Genomic DNA, 12,179 nt, shown 5'->3' on the forward strand with positions numbered 1-12,179 from the left:
TTGTTTTTAAACTTTGAGGCTCATGTATTGAGACTTGAGCAACCAGGTAGAAAACCAAGCTTTCTAAAGTCTCCTTACAACTAACAGGTTAATATTTCACTATGAGTAGGATTCACGTGAGCGAAAGTACTTATTTACTTACTTCTGATCTAGTTGTCTTGATTCCCTTTATAGCCAGTGGAGAGAAACATACACTACTAGGACACAATACAGTTTGTCCTACAAAAAAATGTTAATTTTAGGATCAGATGTATTAAGCTCTAAAAGTATCTGTCTGTCCTCATAAAGGGGGCAAAAATGATTTGACATGTAAAATTGGATGGGAAGAAACGATCCTCTGTTTCACAGAGACTCAGCATGTTTGCATATCATCAAGACACAGATAGGAAAAGTGGTTTCCCTCTCATCAGTTTGTGTGTTAAATCCCATCATTGCAAGTAGGATCTTTTCTGTTTGCTGCTTCTCATTTTTTACTGTGACAAATAGCCTAAGTTGTGATCATTTTGAAAGTCTAATATATTATCATGCTAGAAAGTGGAAAAAGTAATTATTGTAAGGTTAAAGTCACTTATGGCAATATAGTCTACATTTATTTTTGCATTAAAATAGTATTTTAAGAGTTACTAAAAGGTGAAAAGCCAAAAGTCAGATTGAGACCCAGTTTCTGTAATTTCACACTGTAGAAATAGACCATAAATTCATCTTTCTCGTGCAAACTACCAGAAGAGTGAAAAGGACAGTCTTCATAGGGCCATTATTTCTAGCAACCTTAACTGTCAGTCATTGTTGGTGATGACAGTAAATGTACTGGAAGTGATGGCTGTATTTGTTTGTTTGTATACTTTTGAAAGTAGAATTGGGGAGTGTGCTGAAACCGGTGTAGGCTTAATGGGAGGGTATGTCTTATCCAAACAAAAAAAAAAAAAAGCCTGATTGGAAGCCTGATATATGATTTTGATCTTGCTCTTTCTTCCTGTTTCAGGAACAGCTAAGTTGAGAGCTTATCTGTTGCTTTGTGTTCAAAGGGAAATCAAAATTAAGCTCAATTTTTCCCCGTTTCCTGAAAATCTTTGTTTTCAGTAATAGATGGGAGATGAAAAAAAGGCAGTGGTTTAATTGTTTCAAATAAACTTTTGAAGTTTTTTTTGATTTCTGGAACATACAGTCGTAGTCACTTAGCTCCTATTTAAAAAGAAGAAAAGGTTTGAATTAAATTCATTTAATATGAAAGTCTTAATTTGGTGTAGAGTGCATTTCACTGTTTTCTCTTCTATAGTTAATGGTCCCCACTGTGTGTTTTCTCTATGTTCTGTATTTATTATCTAGTCCCATATCTTGGAATGGCCATGAACCATCTCCATTGTATGTGTATATATATGTGTGTGTGTGTGTATATATAAATATATATATATAGCATTTATATATAAAAATGCTATATTTTTCTCCAGTCCCATTGAACTTACCATGTAAGCTATGTTAGGTTTTTTGAACTCCTTGTTAATCATATCTTACTGCTTTTGCAACTATATTTAATTATCCAGTTATTCTTCAGTCATAGCTATTTTTTTTTAAAGACCAAACTACTCTTAGCTGCTTTAGAGAACTCTGTAGTAACAAAACAAATGATCTCATTTTAATTTGTAAGACAGATTTAATATAGTTAGTTACTTGCACCAGTTTATAATGTGCTACCAAGATAGATTACATATAGCGTAACATATATAGAAGATTTTTTCTGATATTTTACTCTTGAAAATTGTTTGTAAGAAGAAAACTGTTGCCACATACTACTGAACTCTACAATTAATGGTGCGCGTACATTAGCTGAATGGAATTCATTTTGTCTTATTAGAGGTCTTGGAGGGTGCAAGTTCCCACACAGGTATTCCTGCTACGCAGAGAGGTGAGTTCACCTAATTTAGCCATGTGCCAGAACAGAATGAGCATTCTTGGGGCATTGGTATACTCTTTTTGGATGTATCTTAATCCAGGAAGTGTTTACTAGTTAACTGAGAATGCATGCTCTGATGTGGCTTATTGATATCACAATATTTTGATTTTTTTTAATTGCAAAATTCAGATTTTTTAATAAAAAGTCTCTCTCTGTCAGATTATATTGTTATCCCTTTATTTGCTAGAAAATCAGTTTCTTGAGAGAGAGCTTGTTTGCTTTTAATATCTTGTCTTAATTTGAAGTTAGCATGTGTTCTTTTTGTTTCTTCAGGATAATGAAGAAATGGTGTTTGCAAACCTTTTTCTAAAGATATGCAAACACCCCTGCAACTAAAAAGTCATAGCAGAAACAACTCTAGTTTTCACTGTAATGAAAATTTGGGGGTTAGGGGAGGGAGGGTTTGCAAGGAGGGAGGAGGATGGCGTTTTTTAAGAATACTTTCCCACTTAAAACTTAGGTGTTGTTTCAGCTTGTGACTCCTATTCTAATCCCCCCCAACTTTTTTTTTGGTATGTAGATTAGCTATTGATAATCGTAGTCAGGAGGTTTAATTCATGGTCTGCAGCTCTTTATGAAAAAAGGGAATAGCACTGCAAATTAAAATTAAACAAGGCATAAATAAACTTGCAGAAGCCAGAAATTAATACCTAATATCAAACTAAAAAAAAAAACTTAGCATAAGGCGTTAATGATTGTATTTGCGTGTTTTTTCAGTGATGAAGTCCCAGTCAGGCAGATGTGACATCACCAGAAATCGGTACACTGCTTTGGACAAGTGTCCAAACCCATACTGTAACTTTTACTTTAAACAGACCTGGAAAGGGATGTTCATTCTCTCTCAGACACAGATAATTGCTTCCTCAGAAGGAGCATTGAGATGAGCAAGAGACATCATCCATATTTTTTTTCTTTGTTTTTTCTTTTGTTTTTCTGTCTGTGTTTTCAGCAACGTCAATTGATTACAGTTCCTTTGCAGACAGATGCAACAGCTGGATAGAGCTCATTAAACTGAAAGCTCAGACCATAAGGCGCGGATCAATTAAGACAAGTAGGCGGCTGTTTCTACCACGTTATGATAATCTGAGACATATCTCTGATTTCCCAGTGGTGAATAGTGGAGTTCTCTGCCCAGCAATAGTATTTCAGATGAAATGTGGAATGAATATCTGAGTGTGAAAACTGCAGACATTCTTAATGTCTGTGTAAGCTAGTACAGGGATTATGAGCTAGTATCATAAAGAGCAAAATACAGTATTTCTGTTCACTTAGTAAAATTTAGTTATTGATAAATGTGTACGCCTACTAATTATATAACATACACTGCATGGATGTAGGTGTATGTATGATCTTGGAAAATTATTGGTGAGAAACAGGAAGCAATCACCAAGGTGACAGTCAAGGCAATGGTCACTAAATTAGCAAGTGGTGAGTTATTCTTCAGTAGTTCTTTGGCCACAGGTCTGACTATCTTGCTTAAATTAGCAGAGATTAATATATGTTTTAATGGAAAATGCTGCACTGGGGAAACACAACAACTTTCACACTCTCCTTACAATAATTTATTCCTCCAGCAGAATATGTATTTCAAAATGTTGGCACTTTTTTCTTTACCTTCACCTTATAACTGATTGTTGTATGTGCAGCTACTCGCCTCAATGTTTTCTTTTGCAGGAATGCCACTCTTCCAAATAAATTCCATTTCAGCTTTTGTCTCCTTTTGCATGCATTGCATGATAATTTCCTTTCTCACATGATATGGCTGAGCATCACAGGCAGCTGAATGTTGTCACCAAGCTATTTGGAAACCATAAAGAAGAGTTGTGTGTTAAGAAATATTAATCTTAATGTGGTAGTTACTTTCTTTTCTTTCTTTTCTACCTCTTTTAGCTGCTTCACTTGATAAAGCAAGTCCACTGGCTGAGGGACACTTACGGAACCGTTCTGTTCCATCATGCACCAATTCTACCGTCTCAGTTGTTAAGATGACACCTCTTTCCTTTATACCTGGGGCAAAAATAACCAAATATCTTGGGATAATCAACATGTTTTTTATAAGAGAAACCACTTCTTTGCGTGAGGTGAGCTGCATATCAGGAATTGGCACTTTTTGTTAATTATAATAAACAAAGCAAAAATACATAATTTAGTATCTGCAGAGGTTTGAGTTGAGGTATGGCACAAGAGAACTGAGGCTTTATGACTTGAGGCTAGGTGCTGAATGAGGAGTAAGGGACCATTGTGCTGCTCTTATCCTCAAAGAACTGCTTTTGGCATTTTGTGTCTTCTCAGCAGCAAGTAGCTAGTGATACTCAAATGATGAATTCCAGTCTGGATCTGGACAATAAATATTGCCCTGAGCATGCCAAAATTTGAGATATGTTCCTTATCATTTTGCTGTCATTTTGGGAAGTAGCTGCATCCTTCTGCCACAGTTTCCAGTCACAGCAATGGAATGCACCTCTTGTCTGGCTTGTCAGGGCTGAAGCTGGTGTGCTGGTGCTGCTAATTACACATTGATAAAATTATGTAGCAGATTTAATAAAAATGATCAGCCTTCATAAAAATGAGTTAAGTAGCTCTCTGTAGAAACTTTTATCAGGCAAACTTCTTGTTTGGATCTTGCAAATTATGGCCTCTTTTAATGTGAGCAATCTGTGTGAAAATGACATTTTCATAAAGGTATACCATACAACCTGGGAAATGGTTGCATAACAGTTATTGTTCTAGCTGCAGTTTCTGTAGATACAAATTAAACGCTGATATGCAAGCTTTGTAACTCTGATAGCAAATCTCAGCAGATGTAGGTTGCTCAAGTATTTATTCCGGTCCTCCATGAAGTCGGGAAGCCTGTACAATGTCTGTGATGCTGTCAGTGTGCTATTTTCAGCACCTAGGGCAGCTAGTTTAAATCTTTTTCAGCTACATAGGCTGAGTCACAAGCCAGTTTTAATACTAGTTGCATATTATTGCCCTGAGGCCATAACAGAGTCAAAACACAGTAGCAACTTGAGCAGTTTATTTCAGATTCTACAGAAAAATAATTAGCAGCATTTGTATAGTAAATTCAGGTATGGTAGTTTATAGGATTTTGAGGCCTATAAAGACTTTCATAAGTACAAGTATTTAATGTAAGACACTGCTTCAAAAATTAATGGCACTTTTAAGTCTAATTTATCCATTGCTTTTAGGCTCTGTGGTTTACGTGTGGATATGCGTAATCTTTATCAAATTTTATATTTATTTATAACATTACTGAATGTTTTTCACTAGTTACTGTAACTGTTCAAACACTCTGGAAAAAAATTACTTTGCATGGGGAGTGATAAACTCATGTTGACATTTTGGGTTCTGGCTGCAGTTGACTTCATTTATTCTTTATGCATTGATGAAATTATATTTGCCAATTTATTTATTAATCTTCATCCACGATATGTTTCTGTTTTCTGTCTCCTCATCTCCTTATCTATCTATTCAGGGTGGATTATACTTTTTCCAGTAGTGATTAGGGCAGCCCAGTTGAAGTTGAGCTTAGTTATGTCGTTTCTTCTGCCTGCTTGACTTATTTGCTCCAATGGCACACACGTGGGAAGGCTACTGGTTTTGCCTTTCAATTTCGTGCTGAACTTTTACAGATCTTTAGATTCAATAGTGAGCTCTGTTCCATCAGTTTGTTTCTTCAGTCTTTCCTGATTTTTTTTTTTTTTTTTCTCCCTGAAGTGGTTGCTCATTTTCTTTCATAAGGACTGTCTGTGGAAAACTGTACTTCATTGCTTTCCTTCTCCTCCCTTCACTCCAATTTGAATCATCCAGTTCGTAGCCAAACAAGCAAAAATCCCCCACAACCACAGTCAAGTGAAAACAATAACTAAGCATGATGGCTAGAAGTTCTGTTGGGCTTCATAGAAAGAAAACGCTTAAGAGCTTGCTTGGCACGAGGCAGAGCAGAGAACTGGGCTTTGATATATTTCAAAGGTTCATTTCCCTACAGTGAAGGTCGAAAACTAAAGACAGCCATTAGCAGATATGAAGTCACACTGACCAATGGTGATGGGCAGTCTCTACCAGTCACTGCCTGGAAGTTAAGTCCCTTTTAATCCTCAGTTCAGTAGAAGCTATTCTGTACCTGCTTCCCAGTTTTCAGAAAAAATGGGCAATATCCCATTGGCCCATGAAAGAAAATAGCATTACACAATTGTCACTGGAATATTGTGTGCTCCTGCAAAGGTGTAGGAATGTCTGATAAGTATGGGTAATGTAATATACTGACTGCAAATAACAGTCCAAGATGAATAACCTAGTTTTTCTTTTACTCACACAGAAGTTCCATGGATGTGATTTTTAAGCGTGACCCATTACACAGTGTTTCTTGGAGAGTAGTGTTTAAGTTCTGTACATGTTCTGTTAGGACTCACTGGAACACTCAACAGATAAAAATGTAAGAAAGGTATTCAGCATCTTGTACTGGTGCTTACGTAACATGTCTTTGTATTGTGTATTTTCTTCCATTTTAGGAAGGAGGTGTCAGTGGTTTTCTCCATGCTTTTATTGCTGAAGTGTTTGCAATGGTGAGAGCTCATGTGGCAGCTTTAGGGGGGAATGCAGTTGTCTCATACATAATGAAGCAGTGTGTTTTCATGGAGAACCCAAACAAAAATCAGGTAAACTGTGATACGAAGTAATAGTGCTGTTACAATTAGGATGATACAAATGTGTGTTTTATTAAAAAAATGAAAACCAAAAAAACTGTAGAGCTATGTCTGCACAACACTTTTGGATATCTCTTCATAATATTTTTTTAAAGAAGCCAAGAGCATTCTAACCCTTATATTTACATGAAAATGCAAACATGTTAAGCGGGTAAAAATACTAAAATCACTAAACTGAAGTAAATTACAGGAAATGGTAGTGCTGATTTTATTTAGCTTTCGTAATGTTGCAATGTTAGTATTTTCATCCTTATGTGGAGTTGCTTGCGTAAAATGATCTATTTTGGCTGTAAAGGGAGAAAACTTAATAAGGAAGGCAACCAATTCTGGTATTTTTGGTATATGAAATGTTTTCAAAGGAGTAGTGAAGGGAAGCTCAGATACCCAAATATTTCATTTGTGGTAGTCTTACAAGGATCTGTTTGCATGTCTATCTGTGATTTCTGTCCACTTTTCTACTAGCTATGTAGCTGTATCTAGCAACTATAAATAAACATTGCAAAATATATAATAAAATATTTAATGTTTGGTAACTGCATTTTGTCCTTTTTTTTTCAGGCCCAGTGTTTAATAAATGTAAGTGGAGATGCAGTCATCTTTGTACGCGAATCTGAGTTAGAAATGTTACCACTACAGCTTTCTACAGCTGTTCCTCAACCCACAAGTTCTGGAGATGTCACAACATGAAGTCAGAAAAAGTGAAATTGTCTCTGGCAAATATAAAGATTGTTTAAAATATGGGAATTTTAGGTCTGCATCTTCAAAATCAGTCTCTCTCCACAACATTAATGACCAAAATTGAAGACAATCACTGCGTTTTGTCCTTCAACTTTATGTAATAATCAGGGCAGGATATTGGCAGGGATGCTCTTATTCTTCTTTTATTATTACAAGCCCCTTTGAAATACAGACAGAAGATGAAACATTGATATGGAAATATAGATTAAAATAGTAGACACCAAATGGAACTATGAAAGTAAATAAAAATGCTATTACATTTTTAAACTGCTCAACAGGACCAGGATGAGCTATAATTCAGAACAGCCTCCGAGTTTTCTTATTGTATTAATTAATTCTGAGATCATTATTTTAAAAAAAAAAAAAAACTAAAAAAGGAAAGATAATTGAGAAGCCTGTATTAGCAACCATTGTTGAAAGAGCAAGAGATTTGTGGACCAGTTAATAAAAAGTGGAATGAAATCTGAACTTGTCTTAGATCATAGAGTTTGAAGAAGAAGCAACAAAAATATCACAGTTTGAATTTCTGCACACTAAAAATGTTTTTCAACTGTTTCTGAACTACTGAATATTTTTTTATTGTAAAGTATATATATTTTTTTTAAGTTGCTGGACAGCGATGCTGTATTGTAATAATCCATGTAGAGAAAGAAAGAAGTTTTTTATGCGGGTTAGGTGCTATTATAAAAAAAATTCATTTCAGCATTGATAAAGATATTTTTCTTCTCTCTCTCTCTCCCCCCCCCACTCCTCCCCCCACTCTCCTTTCTCTCCCCTCCTCTCTCACTTTCCCCGAAAGATTCTGTGAAAGAATTGTCCTGAGGCTGATTTTCCTAAGGCACAATCTCCTGCAAGGGTAACATAAACTAGGTTCTCTGAAAGTCACTTATACAAAGGTGTAATCTAGGCTCCTTTCGATTTAGCAAGCTGGAAAAGCCTGGCTAAGAGGGGCTAAAGTATGTTTGTGGTGTTCATTTCTGCAAGTTGTTTTTCTTTTCCCGTTCTCTAACTGGGAAATGAGGGTACTGTGAGGAAAAACAAGTTTTCATTTCCAGCAGATCTCTGAAAGACATTGATAAATTAATATAAAAAATTGAAACATTTGATTTGAAGATGCATTCTCGATGAATTCTGACAGCTTCATATATGGAACTTGAAAAAATATGTAAACTTGAATGTAAATACTCTGCTTAGTGCTGAAATTAAGCAATGGCATGATTATTTGTTAAATCTAATTATTTCATTGTATATGAGCATGAAAATCATTCTTTGCACAATAAATTTCTGTATAAAATTTCTTGCTTTTTATATGTGTAATAGTTAAATGTGAATACTGGATGCATATTAAAGAGCTCCCACCCCCATTCTCTTTAAAAGAACATTTTTGTAAAGAGTATTAAAACATGCTTATTGGAAAGTCAGAGACTTCATTCGTTGTCTTTATATTTAAAATGCCTGAATTAGGTGCTTACCTGAGCACTTCACTAATACAGTTAATTATATTTTTCTGAATTCTGCAGCTGTTGTAACCAAAGCTGCCACAGATGAAATCGACTGTAAGTAGTTGTAGTTCTCTTGATTTTTTTTTTCTTTTTGGAAGGCAAATCTTTTCTTTTTGAATCACAGAATCACAGAATCGTTTAGGTTGGAAGGGACCTCTGGAGATCATCCAGTCCAACCTCCCTGCTCAAGCAGGGTCACCTAGAGCATATTGCCCAGGATCACATCCAGACGGCTTTTGAATATCTCCAGCGAAGGAGACTCCACTACCTCTCTGGCAACCTGTTCCAATGCTCAGTCACCCTCACAGTGAAGTTTTTTCTCAGGTTCAGATGGAACTTCCTGTGGTTCAGTTTCTGCCCGTTGCCTCTTGTCCTGTTGCTGGGCACCACGGAGAAGAGGCTGGCCTCATCCTCTTGACACTCCCCCTTCAGATACTTGTACACGTTGATGAGATCGCCTCTCAATCTTCTCTTCTCCAGGCTGAACAGGCCCAGCTCTTGCAGTCTTTCTTCATAGGAGAGATGCTCCAGCCCTCTAATCATCTTGGTAGCCCTCCGCTGGACTCTCTCCAGGAGTGCCATGTCTCTCTTGTACTGGGGAGCCCAGAACTGGACACAGTACTCCAGGTGAGGCCTCCCCAGGGCTGAGTAGAGCAGCAGGCAGGATCACCTCCCTCGACCTGCTGGCAACACTCTGCCTCGTGCACCCCAGGAGACCATTGGCCTTCTTGGCCACAAGGACACACTGCTGGCTCATGCTTAACCTGTTGTCCACCAGCACTCCCAGGTCCTTCTTGGCAGAGCTGCTTTCCAGCAGGTCAGCCCCCAGCTTGTACTGGTACCTGGGGTTAGTCCTCCCTAGGTGCAGGGCCCTGTACTTGCCTTTGTTGAACTTCATGAGGTTCCTCTCTGCCCACCTCTCCAGCCTGTCCAGGTCCCTCTGAATGGCAGCACAGCCTTCTGCTGTGTCAGCCACTCCTCCCAGTGTAGTGTCATCAGCAAAATTGCTGAGGGTGCACTCTGCCCCTTCCTCCAGGTCACTGATGACTACTTTGAACAAGACTGGACCCAGGACTGACCCCTGGGGGGCACTGCTAGCTACAGGCCTCCAACTAGACTCTGTGCCACTGACCATAACCCTCCGAGCTCGGCCATCCAGCCAGTTCTCAATCCACCTCACTGTCCACTCGTCTAGCCCACACTTCCTGAGCTTACCTAGGAGGATGTGATGGGAGACAGTGTCCAAAGCCTTGCTGAAGTCCAGGGAGACAACATCCACTGCTCTGCCCTCATCTGCCCAGCCAGTCATTCTGTCATAGAAGGCTACCAGATTGGTCAAGCATGATTTCCCTTTGGTGAATCCATGCTGACTACTCCTGATCACCTTCTTGTCCTCCAGATGCTTAGTGAGGACCTCCAGGAGGAGCTGTTCCATCACCTTTCCAGGGATGGAGGTGAAGCTGACAGGCCTGTAGTTTCCTGGCTCCTCCTCCTTGCCCTTTTTGAAGTCTGGAGTGACACTGGCTTTCTTCCAGTCCTCAGGCACTTCTCCTGATCTCCAGGACCTTTCAAGGATGATGGAGAGTGGCCTAGCAATGACATCTGCCAGCTTCCTCAGCACTCGTGGGTGCATCTCATCGGGGCCCGTGGATTTATGGATGTCAAGCTTGGACAAAAGATCTCTAACCTGATCCTCCTCCACCAAGGGAGAGTCTTCCTTTCTCCAGCCTTCCTCTCTTGTCTCCAATTCCTGAGGACTGGCCTTAGCAGTGAAGACTGAAGCATTCAATAACTCTGCCTTCTCTATATCCTTTGTTACCAGGGCACCCGCCCCATTCAGCAGCGGGCCCACGTTTTCCCTAGTCTTTCTTTTGCTACTGATGTATTTGAAGAAGCCCTTCTTGTTGTCCTTGACATCCCTTGCCAGATTTAATTCCAAATGGGCCTTAACCTTCCTTGTCGCATCCCTGCATGCTCTGACAACGTCCCTGTATTCCTCCCAAGTGGCCTGTCCCCTTTTCCACATTCTTCATGCTTCTTCCTTCTGTTGGAGTTTTGCCAGGAGTTCCTTGCTCATCCATGCAGGTCTCCTGCCTGCTTTGCTCGACTTCTTACTCATAGGGATGCACTGATCCTGAGCCTGGAGGAAGTGATGCTTGAATATTAACCAGCTCTCCTGGACCCCTCCTTCCTTCTAGGGCCCTACCCCATGAGATTCCCCTAAGTAGGTCCCTCAAGAGGCCAAAGTTAGCGCTCCTGAAGTCCAGCGTTGCAATCCTACTCATTGCCCTGCTCCCTCCTCGGAGGATCCTGAACTCCACCATCTCATGGTCACTGCAGCCAAGGCTGCCCCCAACCTTCACCTCTCCAACTAGACCTTCTTTGTTCGTTAGTACAAGGTCCAGCAGCACACCTCTCCTCGTTGGCGTCTCCACCACCTGAGTCAAGAAATCATCATCAGTCCTCTGCAGGAACCTCTTTGACTGTTTGTGCCCAGCTGTGCTGTCCTGCCAACAGATGTCAGGGTGGTTGAAGTCTCCCAGGAGAACCAGGGCCTGTGATCGTGAGGCTACTTCCAGCTGTCGGTAGAAGGCCTCACCAACAACTTCCTCCTGGTCAGGTGGCCTGTAGTAAACCCCCACAACAGTGTCGCCCATGTTAGCCTGCCCTTTAATCCTTACCCATAGGCTCTCAACTTGCTCTTCATCCACCCCAAGGCAGAGCTCCATACGTTCTAGCTGCTCCCTCACATAAAGAGCAACCCCACCACCTCGCCTTCCTGGCCTGTCTTTCCTAAAAAGCACATAGCCATCCATGACAGCATCCCAGTCCCGTGAACTATCCCACCACGTCTCTGTCACTGCAATGAGATCATGGCCCTGCGACCGCACACAGATCTCTAACTCTTCCTGCTTATTCCCCATGCTGCGTGCATTGGTGTACAGGCATTTCAGAGAGCCAGTCAAGCATGCAAGCTTCCCAGGAGGGGTGCAAGAGGATCCTCCATAGCCATGTTCCATGCTGTCTCCACTGGCTGTATGCACCCGCTGGAGGCATCCTGACTTGAGCGGTGTTTTACTGACTCCCTGCCACTATACCACTCCCCTTCCCCCATCTTGCCTAGTTTAAAGCCCTCCGTACCAGGCTGGCCAATCTGTTGGCAAAGACGTGCGTGCCCCGCTTGATAAGGTGAATCCCATCGCTCCCCACCAGCTGTCGATCTTCAAACAGGGTCCCATGGTCATAGAAACCAAAGCCCTGCTGCCAACACCAGCGGCG

The 12,179-nt window shown here is 40.1% G+C and overlaps 1 protein-coding gene across 27 annotated transcripts in view; it reads left to right on the forward strand.

Annotated features, from left to right (window-relative positions):
- Window positions 1-8,821, forward strand: part of C2CD5 (C2 calcium dependent domain containing 5) — a 73,824-nt gene extending 65,003 nt beyond the window's left edge. For 12 of the 27 annotated variants that reach the window (XM_068949024.1, XM_068949057.1, XM_068949048.1 and 9 more), the window contains 5 exons: window positions 1,853-1,903; window positions 2,901-3,002; window positions 3,842-4,032; window positions 6,466-6,612; window positions 7,219-8,821. In XM_068949024.1, coding sequence (XP_068805125.1) covers window positions 1,853-1,903; window positions 2,901-3,002; window positions 3,842-4,032; window positions 6,466-6,612; window positions 7,219-7,347 — 620 coding nt within the window. In that variant the 3' untranslated portion in view covers window positions 7,348-8,821. The other 15 variants (XM_068949171.1, XM_068949122.1, XM_068949157.1 and 12 more) reach the window with 4 other exon arrangements.
- Window positions 8,822-12,179: the final 3,358 nt, after the last annotated feature.

The sequence above is a fragment of the Struthio camelus genome, chromosome 1 (genome assembly GCF_040807025.1).
Source record: "Struthio camelus isolate bStrCam1 chromosome 1, bStrCam1.hap1, whole genome shotgun sequence".
NCBI lineage: Eukaryota > Metazoa > Chordata > Aves > Struthioniformes > Struthionidae > Struthio > Struthio camelus.